The sequence below is a fragment of the Lithobates pipiens genome, unplaced genomic scaffold (assembly GCF_037356315.1).
Source record: "Lithobates pipiens isolate NorthernLeopardFrog02 unplaced genomic scaffold, aLitPip1_a1.2 Scaffold_157, whole genome shotgun sequence".
Taxonomy (NCBI): Eukaryota; Metazoa; Chordata; class Amphibia; order Anura; family Ranidae; genus Lithobates; species Lithobates pipiens.
In genome coordinates, this window is record NW_027507746.1 from 1,388,893 (window position 1) to 1,415,036 (window position 26,144).

The 26,144-nt window shown below is 45.8% G+C and overlaps 1 protein-coding gene across 2 annotated transcripts; it reads right to left on the reverse strand.

The window, feature by feature from the left end:
- Positions 1 to 789: 789 nt before the first annotated feature.
- Positions 790 to 26,144, reverse strand: LOC143981446 (phospholipid scramblase 3-like). Of its 2 annotated transcripts, none has more exons than XM_077479290.1 (7): positions 24,709 to 26,144; positions 16,650 to 16,703; positions 11,954 to 11,981; positions 10,806 to 10,990; positions 4,438 to 4,599; positions 1,359 to 1,520; positions 790 to 1,000 (listed from the first exon to the last, which is right to left on the reverse strand). In XM_077479290.1, exons 2-7 carry the CDS (start codon positions 16,695 to 16,697, stop codon positions 941 to 943), a joined length of 645 nt encoding a protein of 214 aa, XP_077335416.1. In that variant the 5' UTR covers positions 16,698 to 16,703; positions 24,709 to 26,144; the 3' UTR covers positions 790 to 940. The 2 variants fall into 2 exon arrangements, with proteins under 2 accessions (XP_077335416.1, XP_077335417.1); XM_077479291.1 differs by having other exon boundaries at positions 24,735 to 26,093.

The following is a 26,144-nucleotide window of genomic DNA, read 5'->3' on the forward strand; positions in this document are numbered from 1 at the left end:
AAGATCCAGGAATCCTACAAGTTTTCTAAAGCTTAGATTCCCTACGTGTCCTGCGACAATGTCTGTGACAAAGACTTTGTTCCTGAGGAAGCACCTTGTTGGCTGCTCGGCCTTGTGAGAGAGGGACTGTCCAACCTGAGTGATCCTCCAGCTGTGATTGGCTATTCTCTGGATGCAATCAAAGTAAACAAGTTCTTCAAAGTTTTTGGACTTTGACATTGAGAGGACCTGAACTTCCCTTTCCAACCCTCTGATCCCAAGTTGAAAGACTGTTCAATGTTTCGAGTTTTTTTTCAAATAAAATCCATTCAAGTGGATCTGTTGTCAGTCTCAAGTTACTGGGCCACCTACCACGGGACACCCCCTAGACGGGAAACAAGGAGAACGGAAGGTAACGGTAAGCCCAAAAATAACCAGCAGCTCCTTCGGGGGTTAGTGCTACATACATATATCTCCTTCATCCATCAGATCACTATGACACATCGTAGATTAAGATTTTATTTTTATTTTCAGCCAGTAGGTGGGGCGCTAGTCTTCTTTTCACTTGTAAGTGTTCCATCCTTCTCAGCTGTGCTGCAGAAAGCGCCTGTTATTTACACAATTTTCATCATAGCAGTGACTCCGCCCTTATCCCAGCAATGACGCCGCCTTTGTCACAGCACTGACTCCGCCCTTATCACATGGCTGGATAGGAAGTTTGCAGTTGTACCGTGTGGTCTCTTAAGCTAAGACACAGAGCTCTGAGGGTCCTATATCATATGATATCATATAAATAATATTGGCCCTGCCTCCTTTTTCTTCTTGTAGGTTTTTTTATTATTAAGAAAATTAAAACCAGAAGATCTTTATACATCCCATTCATTCTATGTATGACATGTACAGAACACTTGTAACCCCTTTATTAGAGACGAGTCTGCGGATTGGCTGGAATATCCTCCAATCAGTTTTGGCTCGCAGCTTGGGACTGTTGTTGGCGCCTGCGCTCTTCATTTAGAAGGTCCTGAAAAAAACAGAGGAGTTTTGGTCACCCCAAATGAATGTCTCATGACTTCCAATGATGATCTTAACAGACAGATAACACAGGAAGTGTACAGAGGACACAGGACAGATAACAGGAAGTGTACAGAGGACACAGGACAGATAACACAGGAAGTGTACAGAAGATATGGGACAGGTAACACAGGAAGTGTACAGAGGACACGGGACAGATAATACAGAAAGTGTACAGCAAGCATGGGACAGATAACACAAGAAGTGTACAGAGGACATAAAGATGAGATGCATATTCAGTACAGATTATTCCCCAAATTGCAGTATTTTCTCTATCCTCACACACATTGCATTGTTCTTAGACTCACAATGAACAAGGCGCAGGCCATCAGCACAGCTTTCATGGAGACATGGAGGTCTATTGGGAAATTGATAGAATAGTTGTCTTTATAGCTGAACATCTCCTTGCTTAACCCCCGCCACACACGTGTGATGACACCAATTTGTGTTGTTCTGTCAGCAGATAGAACCTAGATGGAGAAGAGAGGGAATCGAGATGACCACCAGAGTGTCTACATGGAAAACATTAATCATAAGAGGAAAGGACATTACAATTTTCCTATATAAAGGTTTAAATATTACAGTTCCTTTTCTCAGTAAACTCTCCAAATATTACTGAATCTGCTTATACTGGACCAAGTGTGAAACTTCCCTTAAATGATTCCCATACCTCATAATTATTGGGGAGACACATTCGGTTTTATAGAGCCACTCCCCCAATTTGGCATTAATATCTCTTCTATAAAATATTTCTTAGAGCAATTTTCATGAGTCAGACTGCTTCCACCTAGGAATCCATACTTCCTTCTACTCCCTTTCATACAACAAAGGACATTGTAGGTTTGGAGAAGAAGGTCCAAGCTGGTGGGTTAAGGTACATCTAAAGTCAAAACATTTCATTTTGGAAGATTTTCCCTCTATTTCTGTTCTGGGGACTCAACTCAAATTGTTGGTATTCATAACATTTTCATGACTTTTCCATTTAGATGTATCCTGTCTAGAGGAATGTCCTTGGCGGTGGAGGTGACTTTGCAATTATGTACTGATTAGCTTCAATGGACATCATTATAGAAAATACCAAATGTTGGAATCCTGGAGATTTATAGGTGACCAGAATGTGCATTCTGACAATTCAATATAACTATACTATATAGAAAAATATTTGTGGATCCCTGACCACCACACCTATATGATCTTGTTGGACATCCCATTCCAAAACCATAGCTATTAATATGGCTTTGTCCATCTGTGGCTTTAACATCCTCCACTTTTCTTACAAGATTTTGGAGGGTATCTGTAAGAATTTCTGCCCATTTGTGAGGGCAGGTAGTGACGTTGAATGCAAAGATCTAGCTCACAGTTAGTGTTCCAATTAATTCCAAAGGTGTTTAGTAGGGTTGAGGTCAGGGCTCTGTACTGGACACTTGTGTTCCTTTCACCTATCATTGATATGGAATTATCCCACTCTCTCCTTGACCAGTAATATGGAGTTGCCCATTTGTGGCTATAACCCCTCTACTTTTCTGAGAAATATTTTCACAACATTTTGTAGGGTTTTTGTGGGAATTTGTGCCTGTTGGTAAAGTCAGACCATGATATTGGATGAGATAACCTGGCTCACTATCAGTGTTCCAATTCACCCCAAAGGTGTTCAGTAGGGTTGAGTTCAGGGCTTGCGTTCCTCCACACCAAACTGGTCAAACTGCATCTTTATGGAGCTGGCTTTGTACAAAGTTGCACAGTCATACTGGACTGTAAGAGGGTCTTTCCCAAACTGTTAACACAAGGTTGGAAGAACACAATTGTTTACAGTGCTTTTTATGATGTATTATTAACAGGACCCTTCACTGGAGACACCGGAACGCAATCATTTAAAGAGGTTCCATGTACAACTGACCATATAATATACATGCAATGGGGAACAGGGATGGACTGGAACACAATTGTTGAGATAACAGGTAACAAAAGACAACAGTGGGTGGTGGGACAGGTCGGGAACTTGATTTAAAGTGGTTGTAAACCCTTACAACACACTTTCACCTACAGGTAAGCCTAGATTAAAGTGGTTGTAAACCCTTACAAACCACTTTGACCTACAGGTAAGCCTAGATTAAGGCTTACCTGTAGGTCCAAGCAATATCTCCTAAACCTATATGGTTTAGGAGATATTTGCCCGAAAACGGGCACCGCTGTCTACGGCGCATGCGCCGTAGACAGTGGCGCGCAGGCGCACTGAACGCGGCAGTTCCAAAAATGGAGCTGCCGCATTTGTCGACTCCCGTGCGCATGCAAGACGCCACCAGCAAGATGGCTGCGGCGGACTACAGGGGACAGCGCGACTTCGCTGGCTCCTGTGTCGATGCATAGTAGTCCATTATGCTTTACCTTTGCAGGGAAAAAAAGAGGAAGTAAACTCATCAGGGTTTACTTCCTCTTTAAGGCTTACCTGTAGGGGCTGTAGATATTTACAATTCCCTGTATGAGGATTTATTCTGCGCATGCGCCGATGTACTCGGCGCATGCGTCATGGCGTGCCGTTTTCATTAAACTACATACCCTGACTGGCAGCTCCTGTGACATCACGCGACTCAGTCACAGAGCCAGAGTCCGTGACTCTGGAAGGAAGATGGACGCTTCCAGCCGGCGAGGAAATCGGGGACATCGCTGGCTCCTGTGTCAGGTAAGTGACACATAATGGGCTACTATGCGATGCATAGTAGTCCATTATGCTTTGCCTTTGCAGGGAAACAAAGAGGAAGTAAACCCATCAGAGTTTACTTCCTCTTTAAATGCTAAAGCCCCGACAGCAAGGCTGGGTGGTGTTATATAGTCTCCCAGTAGTCAGAATCAAGTCAGAATTAATGTTTTTCAGCCAGCTGCATGGAGACGCCATCTGGACTTGGAAAGCTATTTATAATGGAGAGTGGATCCCATATTCTCTGCAGGGCTAGGTACACCACAGCCAAAATTTTCCAGCCCATTCATAAAATGCAGGCTGCAGTGCATAGTCTACAGTAGTACACAGATTGCTCTATTAATGCAACAGAATGAGCTCTTGCAGAACAACTCATGTCCACTAGCTGCTGTTGGTTGCCACCTTGCACTATAACATTTCAAGAATAATCGACTTGTTCTTGACTTCCCAGCTAAGGCTACGAATGTTCTTAAAAATGAAGTTGTTAAAATAATGGGGGATTTGTGCGGAAAGTCAATGGTGAAGATTTGTCTCCTCCTTTCCATGGACAAAAAAACCAAGAGAAGTTCACAGTGGGCAAAGAGCATGACAGATATTCACACCTCCACCACATGCCATAGGCAACCTGATGAAATTTTCTACAATTATTATTAATAAAGAAAAAAGTATTTCATATGTGCTGATAGACTGACCTTATAATGGAGATCAGACATAAAGCCTTCCCCCCATCCTGGACCTTTCACTTTAAGACAAACAAGTCCTGATGGATCCAAGATGTCGAAGCTTAAAGTAAAACTTGTCCACTCTTTGATTATGTATCCGAGGAGCTGTCCAGTGGAACAAGAGACCTGCAACTATAATAATACATTGTCACAAGAGGTTGTCTAATGAGTTTGGTCACTATATCCAAAACTGTACTTGGACTTTACAGAAGGTGTATTTGGGCCCATTACTTGTCATTAATTACCAGTCCTAAAGAAAAGAAACATATATAACCAGCTTTAGTGGACTAAATCTTGTAACCAACTCTACCTACAGTAGATGACCATTTGTATTACAACAGTCCTAGAGGCCCGTGTCTTGTACTCCCTACTGGTCCTAGAAGGCCAATGGCTTTCATATTACCAGTTCTATAAGTTTGTGCTTTATATCTAACCAGTCCTAAAAGACCAAGACTTTTATCATCAAAACTTTATTGCATCGGGTCTTATCTCACCAGTTGTTGAAGATCATCTACCTAGCTAACCATACATCATATCTAAGTAGTCCTAGAAGACCGTACCAATATAACACCAGTTGGAGGATCATGCCTTGAATCTTACCTAAGAAGTAAATGTCTTGACACTAAGCTCTCTCTCCAGCTCTTTCAGCGACTGCACAGGCTGCTTCCTAGTGCTAGCAATGCGGGAAATATATTCCCCCCTCAACCACCCCTAAAGGTGTACCAGAGTATCAAGGAATCTGTTGAATCTGCATTTGCCAACCAATAATTACATATCGCCTCCGGCATATCCTTCTGTACTTTTGGGTCCATGATCCAGTGACTAGACAGTCTCCATATTTTCCATCCAAAGGGAGGCCCCGCTAATATGGTTACCATGAGGCGGGGGGGGGCGTGATCTGAAATGCCTCTGGAGAGAATTTGCACTTTCGACACCCCCTGCAGCAACGTCCGGGAAACAAAGCCCAAGTCAATGCGGGAGAGGGTCCGAAACGTAGAGGAGTGACATGTATACCCCCTGTCTGACAAGTGATAATGCCGCCAGTCATCCGTGAGCTCAAAACTATCAGCCCACTGCAGGAGATAAGGAGACCTTCGAGAGGACGGGTGGAGCCTGTCCAGCTCCGGACACGGAGCCAAATTAACTTTCAAAAGATTTTATTTTATGATAAAGGCACTTACAAAAATATACCAGTATAATAAACAATCTTCAGCAGGGAGGGCCCGCTGTCACAGTGTAAGTATTGAAAACAGGAGACAGTTGTGGAAGACAGACAATATCAAATAGGTACAGACATCTTGCTCTGCCTCAGCGAGGGGCTAAACAAAAAAAAAGAAAAACAAGGGGTCACCCCCCGTGGGGAACCCATCCAAGATATCTGTAAGGGGTAGCAACCAGGAGCCCCCACCCTGACACCCCTAAGAGGGAACTTGCTGTGTCAGGGTGAGGGAGTACCCTCCCGGGTCCTCCCCTCTCAAAGGGAGAGAGTATTCGATGGGCCGTCCACAGTGGGCACCTCAACATTCAATTGGACTGTACAGTGTAACTGTCGATTATAGCTCTGTTGAGCAAACCACAAAAACTGAACATCTAGAGGGACAGAGGAGAGAAGAGAGGAAGAAAAGAGGAGGACAGAGGGGTAAAGGGAGGTAAGCTATTCCCGAGACGGGTGGAGGGGTACAGTGGTAGAATGCTTGGCACTCAATGTAAGAGGGGGAGCTTTAGGGGTGAGGTCCGGTCACTAAGGAAGAGCCTGGGGGCATTCCAGGCAGCAAGGATATTCCTATGTAACGGGCCCAAGGGTCCCACACCTTTCTAAATTTAGGCGTGGTATCTGACAGAATGCCTGACAGTTTTTCTTGGGACATTATCCAGGATATCTTCCTCTTAACTGCGAGGAAGGAGGGTCTGGGTTGCTTCCAGGCGGAGGCGATCGCAATTTTGGCTCCTAAGAGGATAAAATAGGTTAGTTTCTGAGTGTAACCAGGCAACAAAGGAGCAGGGGCATTGAGTAATGCAACCTCAGGAGTTTTTGGAACCCGGCAGCCTGTGACCATGTAAATCAAGTTAAAGATTTTAGTTCAGAACGATCGAAGCCTAGGGCATTCCCACCAGATGTGGATCATGGAGCCACGAAGTTGGCACCCCCTAAAACATAAGGGGTTTGCCGTGGGGTAGATTTTGGCTAGCCTGGCTGGAGTGAGGTACCACCTGGTTATCAATTTGATGCTAGCCTCCATAAGTGAGGTGTTTTGGATCCCACGAAAGGATCTGGCTAGGGCCAGCTGCCAGGTTTCAAGACTGCCCGAGGTCTGAAGATCAGATTCCCATGCCGTCATATATGGGGATTTGCCCGTTGGGGCAGTGAGACACGGAGCCAAATTAAAGTCCCCCAACAGCATAACATTTTGTGTTCTATACTGTATGACATGTTGCATAATGTCATGCAGGAGGGAAGCATCAGCATGTGGGGGCAGGTAGAGACCCACCAGCACATATTCCACATTTGCAATAATAGCATGCAGTATGACGTATCTTCTGACCGGGTCTGTCCTGACATTTTGTAGTTGGAATGGGAGGGATCTGTGGACAATGTGGTATGCTTACCCCCCTAGAATAGCTAGAGTAGGTAGCGTGATAATGCCAGCCCACCCATGTCTTTTTAAGGGCCAAGCCTCTAGAACCCACAAGGAAAGTCTCCTGAGGCTAGTTATGTGGCAGCTCCAACTCCCTTTAATTATGGTTCATGGCAGTATGCGTTCAGGGCGGGGGAACTGCATAGAGTGGACATGACTAAAAAGTCCATGCTCAATACAGCCCAGCGGGTGTTCGAATATGGTGATAAAAACGGTAAGCTGTTGGCGTGGTTGTGCCGAGGGCATTCTTCTAGTACCCATGTTGGGAGGATCAGAGATGAGCTAGGGAACCTCCTTACTAGTCCAGACAAAATCAATGACAGGTTCAAGCAGTACTCTGGCTCCCTATACTCCACTAGATTATGTTACGCTGAAACTTGAGACCTACTTATCAGGGGTGGACTTCTCTACTCTGTCCCAAAAAACTAGGGCCCAGTTAGCCCGGAATATAACCTTGGAGGAGGTCCAGCTTGCTATGCCCCAATTACAGCCTGGCAAGACTCCTGGGGCTGATGGAATTCCTGTGGAATTCTATTCCACGTATCAGGAGCTCCTTGCCCCCAGGCTCACTAATGCCGTGTACACACAAGCGGATTTTCCATCAAAAAAATCTTGGATGTTTTTTCCGATAGAATTCCGCTCAAGCTTGGCTTGCGTACACACAGTCACACAAAAGTTTGCTGAATTCCAGCCAAAATTCCTACGCATGCTCGGAAACAATTTGACGCATGCTCAGAAGCATTGAACTTCATTTTCTCAGCTCGTCATAGTGTTGTACGTCACATGCCACATGCTCTTAATCTTTTTCTGGCTGGAATTCAGCCAGCAAAAATCAGATGGAGCATACACACAGTCGCATTTTCTGACCAAAAGCTCTCATCAGTCTTTTGCTGGCCGAATTTCTGATCATGTGTATGCAGCATTAGTTGTTTGCTCAATTCACCCAGATAGGATCCCTGCCAGAATCTATGTCTGAGGCTATTATTGTGTTGGTGCCCAAGCTGGGTAAGGACCCTGAGGACTGTGCATCATATCACCCAATTTCCCTAATAAACGTTGACGCGAAGCTATTGGCCAAGGTTTTGGCCAACGGCCTAGCACAGGTTCTGGAAGAGCTCATCCACATGGATCAGACGGGGTTCATGCCCAGTAAAGGCACTGATATCAATCTAAGAAGGCTTTACTCCAACATGTCTACTGTCCACGACAATGGGGGAACCAGAGTCTTTAGATGCTAAAAAGGCATTTGACCCCATTGAGTGGGGTTACATTTGGGAGGTGCTGGGCAGATATGGGTTTGGCCCTCAATTTCTACTCTGGTTGAAAATGCTCTATCAGGCCCCTAAGGCATGTATAAGGACTAACGGTAGGGTCTCAGATGGGTTCCTGCTGCAGCGGGGTACGTGCCAGGGGTGCCCCCTCTCCCCCTTCCTTTGCCTTGGTGTTAGAACCATTGGCCATATTGCTTAGGGCCTCCCAGTAGGTGGAAGGACTACAGTTTGGCTCCCTGGAGGAAAAAGTGCCACTATATGCCGATGACACCCTGTTATACCTACATGATGCAGATTCCTCCTTGCGGGCTGCCTTACTCCTCTTTAACGAGTTTGGTCGTTTTTCAGGGGTCTGCATTAATTGGACAAAATCAGTACTTTTTCCCCTGGGTGCCTTCTTTTAAGGACCTGGATAGATTTGTTGGGGCCTTTCTCTGGGGGGCTCTACTCCCCGATTGGCAAGATCTACCCTACGTCTACTGGTGAGGTGCAGAGGGTTGGCATTGCCAAATTTCCAGGTATATTATTGGGTGGCCATCTTGGTATTGGTCCGCTGGTGTACCTTGTTTAAATAATCTTGCACTACTCTGTATCTAATACTACTTGTATAATAGTTTGTACCATGCTTATTTTTCTCAATAACATGAAATTCTTGACCATGAAGAAGTAAATGTCTTGTATTTCCCAAAACCCTGGATATCAGCTGTCATGTCTTAAATGTCATCAGTCTTAGAAAGCCATGCCTTGTACCTCCCCAATCATAGAGGGCCATGTCTTGTGTCTCACCAGTCCTAGAGGGCCATGTCTTCTATCTCAATAATCCTAGAGGGCCATGCCTTGTATCTCACCAGTCCTAGGGGCCATGTCTTGTATCTCACCAGTCCTGGAAGGGCAATGTCTTGTATTTCAACAGTCCTAGAGGTCCATGTCTTGTATCTTGCCAGTCCTAGAGGTCCATGTCTTGTATCTCGCCAGTCCTAGAGGCGCATGTCTTGTATCTCGCCAGTCCTAGAGGTCCATGTATTGTATCTCACCAGTCGTAGAGGTCCATGTCTTGTATCTCCCCTTTCCTAGAGGGCCATGTCTTGTATCTCATAAATCCTAGAGGGCCATGTCTTGTACCTCACCAGTCCTAGAGGGACATGTCTTGTATCTCACCAATCCCAGGGGGCCATATCTTGTATCTTACCAGTCCTACAAGGCCATGTCTTGGAAGGGCAATGTCTTGTATTTCACCAGTCCTAGGAGGTCCATGTCTTGTATCTCACCAATCCTAGAGGTCCATGTCATGTATCTCGCCAGTCCTAGAGGCCCATGTCTTGTATTTGACCAGTCCTAGCGGTCCATGTATTGTATCTCACCAGTCGTAGAGGCCTATGTCTTGTATCTCACCAGTCGTAGAGGTCCATGTCGTATATTTCACCTGTCCTAGAGGTCCATGTCTTGTATCTGCCCTTTCCTAGAGGGTCATGTCTTGTATCTCACAAATCCTAGAGGGCCATGTTTTGTACCTCACCAGTCCTAGAGGGCAATGTCTTGTATCTCACCAGTCCTAGAGGTCAATGCCTTGAACCAAAATCCATACCCCTATCAAGGCATACAGCCCAGATCACCTGGAAAGGGGGGGGGGAGAGACAAGCATGAGGACCCCTTTTGTGAAACATACCAGGCCCTGCTGATTAAAAAAATTGTGTGGGTCCTCAAAATCTATACCAGGCTCCTATTCTAAATAGGATATGGATTTTAATGGGTAGCCCACACACACATACAACAAAAAAAACGTGTGGAATCTCTTAAAGATCTAGAGGAGTCCCTTATCTAGGCATGCGTCGTACTGGCCAGGAAAAGGGGACAGTGATTGTGTACCCCCTTCCTCTGGTACCATACTAGGCCATACCATACTAGGCAACATGCCCTTAACATTAGGAGGGTACCTTGCCAGGAAAGAGGCCTGTGACAAGGCATCTTGTTCCCATGTTCTTGGGGATAAGGGCTTCATTACCACATCCCTAGCCCAGTGGATAAAGAGATCTGCAACTAATCCAAGAGGTCCATCCCTTGTATGTTACCGTAGGGTGTAGCATATAAGAAATGGACATAGACTAAAAGGGTTGTCACTTATCTCACATGTCCACTCTGTACAGCTAATCAGTGTTTCATACCTTAGTGCCACAGCTACAGCAGCCAGGAAAGGTGGACAGTGAAGGTCTGTGGCAAGGCACCTTGTCCCCATGTTGTTTGAGACAAGAGCCTCATCACCACATTTATAGCCCAGTGGATGGATCTAGTCCTAGAGCTCCATGTCTTTTATGCTATTAGAGGGTTGTAGTGTAGGAAATGGGCCTAGACATGGAGATTACAATTGATGGTTCTTAAAGGGTTGTCACTCATTTCACAGGTCCCCTCTGTATGGCAAGTCAGTTTTTCATACCTTGGTGTCACAGCTACAGCACTCTGAAGGCACGAGAAGGTTGAGGACATTATATCCTTGGGTGTTGGTAACCCTGCAATCCATCCGAGGACCACAACACTCCCGCTGCTCAGCGGCTTGGTACACAAGTTGGCCATCAGTGCCAAAAAAATCATACGTATTATAGCTCTGGAATATACCGCTCCCTACAATGACAGAATTATAAGAAGAAATTATAGAATGAGATCAAATGTCTCTGGGACTCTGCAACAATAAACTAAATTAGACAAAATGTTTCCCATCTACTGTTTCTATAATCCAAATATCTGAACAAACTATAGCAAATGTTATGTCCTTCTTTGGTAATACATCTGACTAATGGGAGGAGCTAAGTAAGAAATGAACACTACGGCTCCAACTACTGGCAGGGTCTTTAAATAATCAATATAAAGTGGAATGTGAACTATTTACTGTAATAAGAGAAAATTTATACTTAAAACAAAATTGTTAATGGGTTATATCTGGTGATCTAATCAGCTCTGCCAATAAGAGCAGCAGTAAACGTTCTCAGTTAAACTGATAATTTCATTATACAATAGGAAAATTGGCTACACTTGTAGAGGATCCTGGTAATTGGTGGAAGACTTATGCCGCGTACACACGAGCGGACTGTATGGCGTACTTAGTCCGTCATACAATCCGACGGACAGTCCGTCGTACTTTCCACTGAACGGACTTGACCACACACGGATACACAAACAGTCCGTCGAAATCTTGCGCGATGACGTGTACAGCACGTACGACGGGACTAGAAATAGCAAGTCCAAGACACAGCAAAGCACCCTTCCGCCGTGTAAATCCTTTCTGGACATGCGCCATTCTTAGTCCGTCGAACTAGCCTACTGACGATCGTATTGTCCGCTGAAACCAAAGTACGACGGACAAAATTTCGAAAAAACCGAAATACTTAGTACTCCAGACTGCACGCTGAAAAAGTCCGCTGAAGCCCACACACGAGCGGATTGTCCGCTGAAATGTGTTTCGACGGACTAAGTACGCCATACAGTCCGCTCGTGTGTACGCGGCATAATTGAGACCGGGAGCAAAGGAAGGAAAAGTGGAAGATGGAAATATTCAAGTTTTACAAATAAAAAAATAACAGAACTTACTTGTCTCTTTCATGAAGAGTCCATTGACCTGTTAAACAGAACAAAGATGATTCAACGGCATATTCTTAGTTACCATAACCAACACTCCCATATTCATCAATACCTCCATGTCTAATAGGTGTGTGGGGAATCCTGAGGGTAAGAGTCGCAGAGAGGAGTAGACAGGTGCCTGGGGTGATGGAATTGGAGTCTGGGGTGATGGATAGGTGTCAGGGATGAGTAAATGGGTTCCTAGGGTGATGGGATGAGAGCCTGGGGTTATGGATGGGTCTCAGGGTTAAGTAGATAAGTGCCTAGGGTGATCGAGCCTGGGGTGATGGGTGGGCATCAGATTTAAGTAGATGGGTGCATAGGGTGAGGGAATGGGAGTCTGGGATGATGGATGGGTGTCAGGGTTAAGTAGATAAGTGCCTAGAATGATGGGATGAGTGCCTGGGGTGATGGGTGGGCATCAGATTTAAGTAGATGGGTGCATAGGGTGATGGAATGGGAGTCTGGGGTGATGGGTGTCAGGGTTAACTAGATGGGTGCCTAGGGTGAGGGAATGGGAGTCTGGGGTGATGGATGGGTTTCCAGGTTAAGTAGATGGGTGCCTAGGGTGATGGAATGGGAGTCTGGGGTGATGGGTATCAGGGTTGAGTAGATGAGTTCCTAGGGTGATGGAATGGGAGTCTGGGGTGATGGGTGTCAGGATTAACAAGATGGGTGTGTACGGTGATGGAATGGGAATCTGGGATGATGGGTGTCAGGATTAACAAGATGGGTGCCTAGGGTGAGGGAATGGGAGTCTGAGGTGATGGATGGGTGTCAGGGTTGAGTAGATAGTTACATAGTTACATAGTTAGTCAGGTTGAAAAAAGACACAAGTCCATCCAGTTCAACCTTAAAAACAAATAAATAAAATAAAAAATAATCGTACAATCCAAATACCCAATTTTATGCCCACAATTGATCCAGAGGAAGGCGAGAAAAAACCCCAGCAGAGCATGCTCCAATTTGCGGCAGCAGGGGAAAAAAATCCTTCCTGATCCCCCAAGAGGCAATCGGATTTTCCCTGGATTAACTTTACCTATGTTAGTACCCAGTTATATTATGTACATTCAGGAAAGTATCCAGGCCTTTCTTAAAGCAATCTACTGAGCTGGCCAGAACCACCTCTGGCGGGGTCTATTCCACATTTTCACAGCTCTAACTGTGAAGAAACCTTTCCGGACTTGAAGATGAAATCTCTTTTCCTCTAGACGTAAAGAGTGCCCCCTTGTCCTCTGGGTTGACCGTACAGAGAACAACTCAACACCAAGTTCACTATATGGACCCCTAATATATTTGAACATGTTGATCATATCCCCCCTTATTGTCCTCATAGCTGAGCTCCTCCATGCCTCTTATCAATTTGGTTGCCCTTCTCTGCACTTTCTCCAGTTCCCCGATATCCTTTTTGAGAACTGGTGCCCAAAACTGAACTGCATATTCCAGATGAGGTCTTACTAATGATTTGTACAGGGACAAAATGATATCTCTCTCTCTGGAGTCCATACCTCTCTTAATACAGGAAATGACTTTGCTCACTTTGGAAACAGCAGCTTGGCATTGCATGCTATTATTGAGCTTATGATCTACCAAAACCCCCAGATCCTTCTCCACTATGGACCCCCCCAGATCCTTCTCCACTATGGATCCCCCCAGTTGTACTCCCCCTAGCATGTATGATGCATGCATATTCTTAGCCCCCAAGTGCAGAACTTTACATTTATCAACATTAAACCTCATCTGCCACATAGTCGCCCAATTAGACAGAGCATTGAGGTCGGCTTGTACAGTAAATTGGTGACATCCTGTGAGGACATTATTCCACTGCATAGCTCGGTGTCATCTGCAAAGACAGAAATGTTACTTTTGATCCCAGACCCAATATCATTTATAAAGATATTAAAAAATAAGGGTCCCAGCACTGAACCTTGGGGTACACCACTGATAACCTCAGATCATTCAGAGTAATGCCGCATACACACGTAGCCGTCTATCCGACAGACTTAGTCTGCCGGACTTCCTGCCAGACTGCTGGCGGACTTCCCACCAGAATGTCTGCCGGACTTTCCGAACGGGCTACTTGCCCACACACGGCACTTTTTCAGCGGACTAATACGGCGTACTAAGTCCGCCATACTATCCGCCCTACTGAACAGACTCGCCCACACACGCGGAGGAAAGTCCACTCATTTCGAGCGCGTCTCCAGGTAGGCGGGGCCCGCGAAGGAGACGTCGCTGGCCCCGCCACCTGGTATGGACTTAAAGGGGAACCCCAACGCCGAAAAAAAACGGCGTGGAGGTCCCCCCCAAGTCCACAACAGACCCTTGTCCGAGCACGCTACCCGGCCGGCCAGGAAGGGTGGGGCGAGCGAGCGCCCCCCTCCTGAGCCGTACCAGGCCGCGTGCCCTCAACATGGGGGGTGCCTTGGGGAAGTGGGGGGCGCGCGGCCCCCCCACCCCAAAGCACCTTGTCCCCATGTTGATGAGGACAAGGGCCTCTTCCCGACAACCCTGGCAGTTGGTTGTCGGGGTCTGCGGGCGAGGGGCTTATCGGAATCCGGGAGCCCCCTTTAACAAGGGGGCCCCCGGATACCGGCCCCCCACCCTATGGGAATGAGTATGGGGTACAATGTACCCCTACCCATTCACCTGTAAAATAAAGTACAAAAAAAACACAACACACAAGATAAAATAGTTTATTGCACAGCTCCGGGGGTCTTCCGGCTTCGGGGGTCTTCTCATCGGACTCCTCCACTATCTTCTTGTAGCTCTTTTGCTAGCGGAGGAGTCCGGCTTTCTTTCTCGCCACGGCCTCTTCTTCCGACTTCGGGGGTCTTGTCCCCCCTCTTCGGTTCTTCTGCCGCCGCCGCCTTCTGTTCTTCTTCTCTTCTTCTTCTTCAGATGTTGCCTCGTCGAGTCCTCCGCTCATAATGGCTCTGACCGGGCATGCGGCGACTTATATAGGAACATCACGGATGATGTCCCCGCCCATTATGATGTCACAGTCCCAGAGGACCCATGTTGAGGGCACGCGGCCTGGTACGGCTCAGGAGGGGGGGGGGGGGCGCTCGCTTGCCCCTCCCTTCCTGGCCGGCCGGGTAGCGTGCTCGGACAAGGGTCTGTTGTGGACTTGGGGGGGACCTCCACGCCGATTTTTTTCGGCGTTGGGGTTCCCCTTTAAGTCCATACCAGGTGGCGGGGCCAGCGACGTCTCCTTCGCGGGCCCCGCCTACCTGGAGACCCGCTCGAAATGAGCGGACTTTTCTCCGGGGCGGGAAAAGTCCCTTAATTTCAAAAGTACGGCGGACTGGCATACACACGGCCTGATTGTCCGCCGAAATGCGAGTCCGGCGGGAAGATTGGAGTGCAAAACTACTTTCCAAGTCCGCCGTACTTTCGGGGCAAAAAAGTATGCCGGAGGCTACACACGGGGGGATTGTCCGGCGGACTTGAGTTTGCCGGACTTTTCCACCCGCTTGTTTGATCGTGTGTACGCGGCATCAGAATCATTAACCACGACTCTCTGAATTCTGTCTTTTAGCCAATTTTCTATCCATTTACAAACTGATATTTCCAAACCTGTAGACTTTACCTTACACATGAGCCGTGTGTGTGGAACTGTATCGAACGCTTTTGCAAAATCCAAGTATACCACGTCCACCGCCACCCCTCTGTCCAAGTATACCACCTCCACCGCCACCCCTCTGTCCAAGTATACCACGTCCACCGCCACCCCTCTGTCCAAGTATACCACATCCACCGCCACCCCTCTGTCCAAGTATACCACGTCCACCGCCACCCCTCTGTCCAAGTATACCACGTCCACCACCACCCCTCTGTCCAAGTATACCATGTCCACCACCACCCCTCTGTCCAAGGTTTTAATTACCTCCTCATAGAAAGAAATCAGATTTGTCTGACAACTTCTGTCTTTCATGAATCCATGTTGTCTGTTGCTTAAAGTGTTTTTGTTCAGCAAGAACTCGTCGATGTGGTCTTTTATTAAATGATCCAGTATCTTCCCAGCTATAGAAGTTAAGCTAACAGGTCTATAGTTACTTGGTAAAGACTTTGATCCCTTTTTAAATATAGGCACCACGTTGAGCTCCTAGGGTCATGGAATGGGAGTCTGGGATGATGGGTGTCAGGATTAACTAGATGGGCGCCTAGGGTGAGGGAATGGGAATCTAGGGTGATGGGTGTCAGGATTAACAAGATGCGCTCGTAGGGTGAGGGAATGAGAATCTTGGGTGATGGGTGTCAGGATTAACAAGATGGGCGCCTAGGGTGATGGAATGGGAGTCTGGGGTGATGGGTGTCAGGATTAACTAGATGGGTGCCTAGGGTGAGGGAATGGGAGTCTGGGGTGATGGGTGGGTGTCAGGGTTGAGTAGATGAACTCCTAGGGTCATGGAATGGGAGTCTGGGATGATGGGTGTCAGGAATAACTAGATGGGCGCCTAGGGTGAGGGAATGGGAATCTGGGATGATGGGTGTCAGGATTAACAAGATGCGCTCGTAGGGTGATGCAATGGGAATCTGGGTTGATGGATGGGCTTCAGGGTTAAGTAGATGGGTGTCCAGGGTGATGAAATCTTCTGTTGCCTGAAATGCAATGTCTGGGCTATAATCCACCCTCCAGACAGGTGCTCTTTACATATCTCACCTGAAGAAGATATTCCAGTCCAGGTGGAGCAACAGGAACTCCGGCCATAATACTCTGCAACATATAATAAAGATCAATAGTTTTATGGATAACACTGGCAGGAAATTATGATTGCAGCAATGCTCTGGTGGTCACCGAAACGGGAAGTACAGGATAAAAAAGGCTCATAAAAAGTCACTGGGCGATTGCACACGATTTCTAGGCTTGACATGTTCTGTTATCTACTTACTCAACAAAACCTCATCTCTATCTCTGTGGAGTTTATTGTGTTTGTCTGCAAAAAAAATGAGTTTTGGTGAATCTTTTACTGAAAATATGGATTTGATCCTCAGCTGTGCAAATATTATGTAACATTAAAATTTGCAACTCTGAATTATTATTTTTTTTTTACTGAGCTTTAGACACGTGTGATTAGTTTCATAGGAATCGAAAATAGGAATTGCTATGCTTCCAAATTCTGTACGAAATACGAAATTTTGAACATTAGTAATTGTTACGAAAAGTTAACGAACCTAAAAGTTAAAACCCCAGGAAGTTAGCACAGGGATGGTGGGAGCCCCTCATAATGAGCACAGCACAGAGATGGTGGGAGCCCTTCATAATGATCACAGCACAGGGATGGGGGAGCCCCTCATAATGAGCACAGCACAGGGATGGTGGGAGCCCTTCATAATGATCACAGCACAGGGATGGGGGAGCCCCTCATAATGAGCACAGCACAGGGATGGTGGGAGCCCCTCATAATGAGCACAGCACATGGATGGGGGGAGCCCCTCATAATGAGCACAGCACAGGGATGGGGGGAGCCCCTCATAATGAGCACAGCACATGGATGGGGGGAGCCCCTCATAATGAGCACAGCACATGGATGGGGGGAGCCCCTCATAATGAGCACAGCACATGGATGGTGGGGGCCCCTCATAATGAGCACAGCACATGGATGGTGGGGGCCCCTCATAATGAGCACAGCACAGGGATGGGGGAGCCCCTCATAATGATCACACCACAGGGATGGGGGGAGCCCCTCATAATGGGCATAGCACAGGGATGGTGGGAGCCCCTCATAATGGGCACAGCACAGGGATGGTGGGAGCCCCTCATAATGATTACAGTACAGGGATGGTGGACACGAATCACGAAATACAAATTGATTCTAATACGAAACTAAACAAATTTCTTGATGTCTACTGGGCTTCTGCTTTCAGAAAACATTTCAGGTTTTGGCAGGCGGGGGGTTCATTATATCGTAAGGCCAAAAAAGGCGCATTTTGATGTTTGTGTGGAAAGGATTATTGGCGCCTCGCTGATATCTACTTAGAAAGAAGTTGGGTGATGTGTGATTGCTGGATCGGTGTTCCTGTTACTGACTACAGCTTGTATCTGACTATGCTTGTCCATGGCCGGCCCTCACCTCCCGCCTGTTCCTGTTCCTGGGATCGCCTGTTGACTCTGTACTGTGTTCTGTTCCTGTCCAGCTGCCAACTGTGACTGAGTGCCGTATCCTGGCACACCCACCATCTAATGTCTTAGTTGCCGGGGTGCTCTGGTGAAGATCTGGTGAGGATCTGGTGAGGATCTGGTGAAGATCTGGTGAGGATCTGGTGAAGATCTGGTGTGTGTGGTCAGACTCGGCCGATTTATGGTCTCCCACCCTCTCCAATCTGAAGATCCCACAGAGGGTCCTCTATCCGTTTTTTTTTTTTTTTCATTATAATCTGGATCTCTGGTTTGCCTCTGACAGTCTCGTGTTTATCTTTTTTTTTTTCCTGCAAGGCAATGGACTGTTCAGTGTCGTCATATCCCTCTGACTCATCCATGTTGGGACTTTCTAGCCTCAGATGACCTCCCAGCACTTTAATTGTCCTCTTCATGGCCAATAAATCCTCCACATTGGTATTGATCCCCCTGTACAATATTGTCTTATACTTCAACACTGGATTTATTATCTTCAGTGAGACAAACCCCTTCATTGATCTGCTTTACAAATCTGTATGTATGTGGTAATTGTTATGTCCTGTCCTCAAAGTAACATTGTTTATAAACATTGATCAGATGGGAGATAGAGAGATACAAAGTAACAATGTTTATAAACATTGATCAGATGGGAGATAGAGAGATACAAAGTAACAATGTTTATAAACATTGATCAGATGGGAGATAGAGAGATACAAAACACTCACAGGTCATGTAAAAGCAATCTTGCGGCTCCAGACCATATTCATATAAAAGTCAGGAGTCAGAAGAATAAAATGAAAACAATCCCATGGCTGCCCCTTGCTTGTAGGTGACTTCTTCACGCTTTGGAGGTGCCAGACACACCCAAAGAGCTGAACTAGTTCTCTATGATTTCCCTCAGGATTTTTTGTATTATTTCTCTATATAATAATATCAGGTTTATGAGCTGGGATCACCTGACAATAATGTGTTATCAGTACAAGTTCTGGTTTCCTGTCTGTGGAATGTCTTGTTGTGCAATGTGTAGGGGGGGAGGGGAGAGTCATTCTCTGAAGCACAGGTCCCCGTCACCCATCACTTGACAAGCGTTGTGAAATATAGGATTGTACATTCAGAAGAGGATGTAGAACAATCTTCATGTAACTTCTATGTATCCTTGGTTGTTTTCCAGAAAGGGTTCTGTATTATTAATGACAAGTCCAACACAGTATACACAGAATAATAATAATAATAACTGTTATATAAAAACTATTATTATTATTATTATTATTATTATCATGGTTGTTAGTTTGTATTATTATGATTATTATTATTTTCTATATTCATAATACAAATTAACATCAATGATGATAATAAAAATAATAATAATAATGATTATTATTATTATTATTTTAATAATACAAATTAACAACAATGATAATAATAATAATAATAATAATAATAATAATAATAATAATAATAATAATAATAATAATAATAACTGTTATATAAAAAAATATTATTATTATTATTATTATCATTGTTGGTAATTTGTATTATTATTATTATTATTATTATTATTATTATTATTATTATTTTATTATTATCTTTATATTACTAATACGAATTACCAACAATGATAATAATAATCATAATAATAACTGCTATATAACAATTATTATTATTTATTATTATTATTATTATTATTATTATTATTATTGTTGGTAATTTATATTATTATTATTATTATTATTATTATTATTATTGTTGGTAATTTGTATTATTATCATTATTATTATTATTATTAATTAATACTATTATTATTTTATTATTATATTTTTTCTATGTTAATAATACAAATTAAAGCGGGGTTCCACCCTAAAGTGGAACTTCCGCTGATCGGAACCCTCCCCCCCTCCGGTGTCACAACTGCCACCTTTCAGGGGGGAGGTGGGTGCAGATACCTGTCAAAGACAGGTATTTACACCTACTTACGGGCATAGACTCCCACAGGAGTCTATGCATCTTCCTGTCCCTGCGCGCTGTCTGCTCGGACACACACGGGTCCCAGAGACAGCGCGGACCATTCCTATTACTCTGTGCGACACGCGCATGCGCAGTAGGGAAACGGGAAGTGAAGCCGCAGCACTTCACTTCCTGATTCCCTCACCTAGAATGGTGGCGGCAGCAGCCGAGAGCCGAGCGATCGATCGGTCTCGGCTGCCGGCATCGCTGGAACCGGGGACAGGTAAGTGTCCATTTATTAAAAGTCAGAAGCTGCAGTATTTGTAGCTGCTGGCTTTTAATATTTTTTTCCACAGTGCAGTCCCGCTTTAACAACAATGATAATAATAATAATAATAATAATAATAATAATAATACAAATTAACAACCATGATAATATTATTATTATTATTATTATCATGGTTGTTATAAACACATCCCCCAATAGTTTGCTAGGAGACAAAGGTGTGTTAAAGTGGGGTTAGACCCTAAAAAAAAAAATTCATGAGTGTGCCTAAAAAAAACAAAAAAAAAAAAACATTTGGAAATGTTTTTTTTTTACTCCCCTCTAAATGGCTGTTGCTAGGGGTTCCCTCGTAGTCTGCCCCCTTCAGTGCCTGGGCTGGTGACATCACTTCCCCTCAGTGCAGGAAGGGCTCAGCTCTCCCCCCTCCCTCCTGTCAGTCATCTGGGACATGTGACCGGTCCCAGATGATTGCGTGGCCAATCACGACGTGCGGCACCGCTCTCGCATGCACAGTGGGTGAAGCCACAGCCGGGCACCCACAGTTACAATGCTGGTGCTGCCGAGTGGAGGGACGAGCGGGGCTTCCATCCACCGCATCCCTGGACCCTGGGACAGGTAAGTGTCCGATTATTAAAAGTCAGCAGCTGCAGTGTTTTTAAGTATTTATAAGTTTTATTTATTTATTTTTATAATGGGAACACCGATTTAATGAGGTCAATAAACTATTGGGTGAAAGACCCGGGCTTTCCATATCTCATTAACCACTTAAGGACCGCAGCATGGCAATGTACGTTGGCTCAATGGCACCGACAGGCACAAGCACGTACATGTACGTGCTCGCCTTCCAGTGGGTGGAGGGTCCGATTGGACCCCCTCCCGCTGGATGCGGTGGTCCGTTTCGCTTCAGGAGCGATCCGGGATGAGGGGATGGCCGTTGGTTTCTGGCCATCCCCTCTCGATCGCTCCTGGCGAATGAGAAGCTTCCTCCCACTGTGCATAGTAAACACAGGCAGGGAGGAAGTGATGTCATTCTCCTCGGGGCGGTCTTTTTGACCGGACTACGAGGAGAAGTGAAAGTAAGTGCACCAAACACTACACTGACACGTAGGTACACACAGGCACACAAATCCCCCCCCCCCCCCGATCGCCCCCCGGGTGACTCTGGTTAGTTTGCTTTTTATAGCATCAGGGCACCCACCATTTATTACCCAATAAAGGTTTAACCCCCTGATCACCTGGCGGGTGATATCAATTAGGTTTTAGGGTCAGGGTCTGCGTCACCCCAGGCAGCGCTAGGTTAGTGCCAGTACCGCTAACACCCACACGCAAAGCATAAACCTCCCGTAGTGGTATAGAATCTGAACAGATCAATATCTGATCTGATCAGATCTATACTAGCGTCCCCAGCAGTTTAGGGTTCCAAGAAAACGCATTGTTAGCGGGATCAGCCCAGATACCTGCTAGCACCTGCGTTTTGCCCCTCCGCCCAGCCCACCCAAGTGCAGTATCGATCGATCACTGTCACTTACAAAACACTAAACACATAACTGCAGCGATCGCAGAGTCAGGCCTGATCCCTGCGATCCCTAACAGTTTTTTTTGGTAGCGTTTTATATTTAAATCCGGAAGGCAGTGCTTGGTTTTCGGGGTCCCGTACGTGGCTAGGCTCCCAAAAATTCCCCCACATGTGGTATCCCCGTACTCAGAAGAAGCAGCAGAATTTATTTTGGGGTTTAATTTGACTTATGCCCACAGCATGTGTGAGCAATATATCATTTAGTGACAACTTTGTGCAAAAAAAAAAAAAAAATTGTAATATTCCTGCAACTTGTGGCAAAATATAAAATATTTCATGGACTCAACATGCCTCTCAGTAAATAGCTTGGGGTGTCTACTTTCCAAAATGGGGTCATTTGTGGGGGGTTTTGTGTTATTTTGGCATTTTATGGCCTTCGAAACTGTGATAGGTAGTGAGGAGTGAAATCAAAAATTTACACCCTTAGAAATCCTGAAGGCAGTGATTGGTTTTCGGGGTGCCGTGCGCGACTAGACTCCCAAAAAGTCCCACACATGTGGTATCCCCATACTCAGGAGAAGCAGCAGAATATATTTTGGGGTGCAATTCCACATATAACTATGGCATGTGTGAGCAATATATCATTTAGTGACAACTTTTTTTTTTTTTTTTTTGTGTCATTATTCAATCACTTGGGACAAAAAAAAAATATTCAATGGGCTCAACATGCCCCTCAGCAATTTCCTTGGGGTGTCTACTTTCCAAAATGGGGTCATTTGGGGGGGTTTTGTGCTATTTTGGCATTTTATGGCCTTCGAAACTGTGATAAGTAGTGAGGAGTGAAATCAAAAATTTGCGCCCTTAGAAATCCTGAAGGCAGTGATTGGTTTTCGGGGTGCCGTGCGCGACTAGACTCCCAAAAAGTCCCACACATGTGGTATCCCCATACTCAGGAGAAGCAGCAGAATATATTTTGGGGTGCAATTCCACATATAACTATGGCATGTGTGAGCAATATATCATTTAGTGACAACTTTTTTTTTTTTTTTTTTGTGTCATTATTCAATCACTTGGGACAAAAAAAAAATATTCAATGGGCTCAACATGCCCCTCAGCAATTTCCTTGGGGTGTCTACTTTCCAAAATGGGGTCATTTGGGGGGGTTTTGTGCTATTTTGGCATTTTATGGCCTTCGAAACTGTGATAAGTAGTGAGGAGTGAAATCAAAAATTTGCGCCCTTAGAAATCCTGAAGGCAGTGATTGGTTTTCGGGGTGCCGTGCGCGACTAGACTCCCAAAAAGTCCCACACATGTGGTATCCCCATACTCGGGAGAAGCAGCAGAATATATTTTGGGGTGCAATTCCACATATAACTATGGCATGTGTGAGCAATATATCATTTAGTGACAACTTTTTTTTTTTTTTTTTGTGTCATTATTCAATCACTTGGGACAAAAAAAAAATATTCAATGGGCTCAACATGCCCCTCAGCAATTTCCTTGGGGTGTCTACTTTCCAAAATGGGGTAATTTGGGGGGGTTTGTACTGCCCTGTCATTTTAGCACCTCAAGAAATGAGATAGGCAGTCATAAATTAAAAGCTGTGTAAATTCCAGAAAATGTCCTCTAGTTTGTAGACGCTATAACTTTTGCGCAAACCAAAAAATATACACTTAGACATTTTTTTACTAAAGACATGTGGCTGAATACATTTTGCCCTCAATGTATAAGTAAAATTGAGTTTATTCGATTTTTCTTATAACAAAAAATAGAAAATATATTTTTTTCTCGAAATTTTCGGTATGGATTCATGAAAGTTGTTCCTTGTGATTGCCATTCGATCGACATCACTGGGCAATGTGATTGATGGTGGATTTACATTTTGGGACTTTTTTTTGGGAGTGGGAGGGGGGGGTTAATTTTCAAGGAAGGACTTGTCAGAAAGCGTACGTGTCACTTTAAATTTTTTTTTTTTTTTTTTGGAAATGAGTTTGGTGGGGCAGTATCTGGGGAACCCCCTGACTGTTATAGGGGTCTTCAAGATTCAGATAAGAGCTCCTCACCCACTCCTCACTCACTCCTCCGCACAATGTCCAGGGTTGTGGGGAAGAGTCCCTTGTCCTCAACAACATGGGCACAGGCTGCTTTGCCAGGGATACCCCTCCTGGCAAGATAACTCCCATGTTGAGGGCATGCGTTGGCCTTGCATGGATCAGGAGGCGGATTGCACCTAGGCTGCATGCTTGTATTTAGTATGGATTTTGGGGGGTGCCCATGCTTTGTTTTCTTTTTGAGGTTCCCCTATAAAATCTATACAAAACCCGAAGGATCTGGTATAGAGTCTGGTGGGGGGGGGGGGGGTTATAAAACACTTTTCTCATGGGGTCCCCCAGTAAAATTCATACCATATCTGAAGGGTATAAATTGGGTGGCACGCCATTTTTTTTTCCATAACTATCTAAGCTGATTTTCTTACATGGCCAGAGATCCCTGGCTAGCAAATGAGTGGAGCTGGGTGGCATCCCGTGTTGCTAAGGGTGTGGACCATATTCCTTAACAATTTTGAAAGCAGAAGGAGGTTGACCTGATGACAGGTCCCCTTTAACCTGGAATCATTTTCAACCTTCTGATGTTTTTCCCTAAACTTTGATTTTATTTATTTATTTGTTTTTAATTGTATCGTTCAACGGAATGATTTCTACACCTAACGGGGGCCATACATACCCTCCAGGCTAAACAAAAGAAGTCTAATAGATTCCCCCATCCATGCTATACATCCCAACCCACAAAATACAATACATTTCAGCCCTATAAAGTGCCTGACATGTAGAATAATTCATAGGGCTACTCCATCCTACCTCTCTGATGTATTGGGGCAACCTACCCCTCCTTTCTCTGCTGTCTCTCCTCTGTGGTCTGATGTCTCCTGGTGGAGTCTCCTCCGCTCTCTGCTGTCTCTCCTCTGTGGTCTGATGTCTCCTGGTGGAGTCTCCTCCGCTCTCTGCTGTCTCTCCTCTGTGGTCTGATGTCTCCTGGTGAAGTCTCCTCTGTGGTCTGCTGTCTCTCCTCTGTGGTCTGATGTCTCCTGGTGAAGTCTCCTCTGTGGTCTGCTGTCTCTCCTCTGTGGTCTGATGTCTCCTGGTGGAGTCTCCTCCTTTCTCTGCTGTCTCTCCTCTGTGGTCTGATGTCTCCTGGTGGAGTCTCCTCCGCTCTCTGCTGTCTCTCCTGTGCGGTCTGATGTCTCCTGGTGGAGTGTCCCCCCCTCTCTGCTGTCTCTCCTCTGTGGTCCGATGTCTCCTGGTGGAGTCTCCTCCGCTCTCTGCTGTCTCTCCTCTGTGGTCTGATGTCTCCTGGTGGAATCTCCTCCGCTCTCTGCTGTCTCTCCTCTGTGGTCTGATGTCTCCTGGTGGAGTCTCCTCCGCTCTCTGCTGTCTCTCCTCTGTGGTCTGATGTCTCCTGGTGGAGTCTCCTCCGCTCTCTGCTGTCTCTCCTCTGTGGTCTGATGTCTCCTGGTGGAATCTCCTCCGCTCTCTGCTGTCTCTCCTCTGTGGTCTGATGTCTCCTGGTGGAGTCTCTTCCGCTCTCTGCTGTCTCTCCTCTGTGGTCTGATGTCTCCTGGTAGAGTCTCCTCCGCTCTCTGCTGTCTCTCCTCTGTGGTCTGATGTCTCCTGGTGGAGTCTCCTCCGCTCTCTGCTGTCTCTCCTCTGTGGTCTGATGTCTCCTGGTGGAGTCTCCTCCGCTCTCTGCTGTCTCTCCTCTGTGGTCTGATGTCTCCTGGTGGAGTCTCCTCCGCTCTCTGCTGTCTCTCCTCTGTGGTCTGATGTCTCCTGGTGGAGTCTCCTCCGCTCTCTGCTGTCTCTCCTCTGTGGTCTGATGTCTCCTGGTGGAATCTCCTCCCCTCTCTGCTGTCTCTCCTGTGCGGTCTGATGTCTCCTGGTGGAATCTCCTCCGCTCTCTGCTGTCTCTCCTCTGTGGTCTGATGTCTCCTGGTGGAGTCTCCTCCGCTCTCTGCTGTCTCTCCTCTGTGGTCTGATGTCTCCTGGTGGAATCTCCTCCGCTCTCTGCTGTCTCTCCTCTGTGGTCTGATGTCTCCTGGTGAAGTCTCCTCCCCTCTCTGCTGTCTCTCCTCTGTGGTCCGATGTCTCCTGGTGGAGTCTCCTCCGCTCTCTGCTGTCTCTCCTCTGTGGTCTGATGTCTCCTGGTGGAGTCTCCTCCGCTCTCTGCTGTCTCTCCTCTGTGGTCTGATATACTATATTAGTGGAGTTTCTCTTCCTCTTCCCCCATGTCGAGCCAA

Coding starts and splice junctions, on each gene's coding strand:
- LOC143981446 (XM_077479290.1), bottom strand. CDS start 16,697: ATGGCCGGAGTTCCTGTTGCTCCACCTGGACTGGAATATCTTCTTCAG. Junction 10,991..11,953: donor ACTCTTCATGAAAGAGACAA/GTAAGTTCTGTT, acceptor CTGTCATTGTAG/GGAGCGGTATATTCCAGAGC. Junction 1,521..4,437: donor TGTCTGATCTCCATTATAAG/GTCAGTCTATCA, acceptor TTCTCCATCTAG/GTTCTATCTGCTGACAGAAC.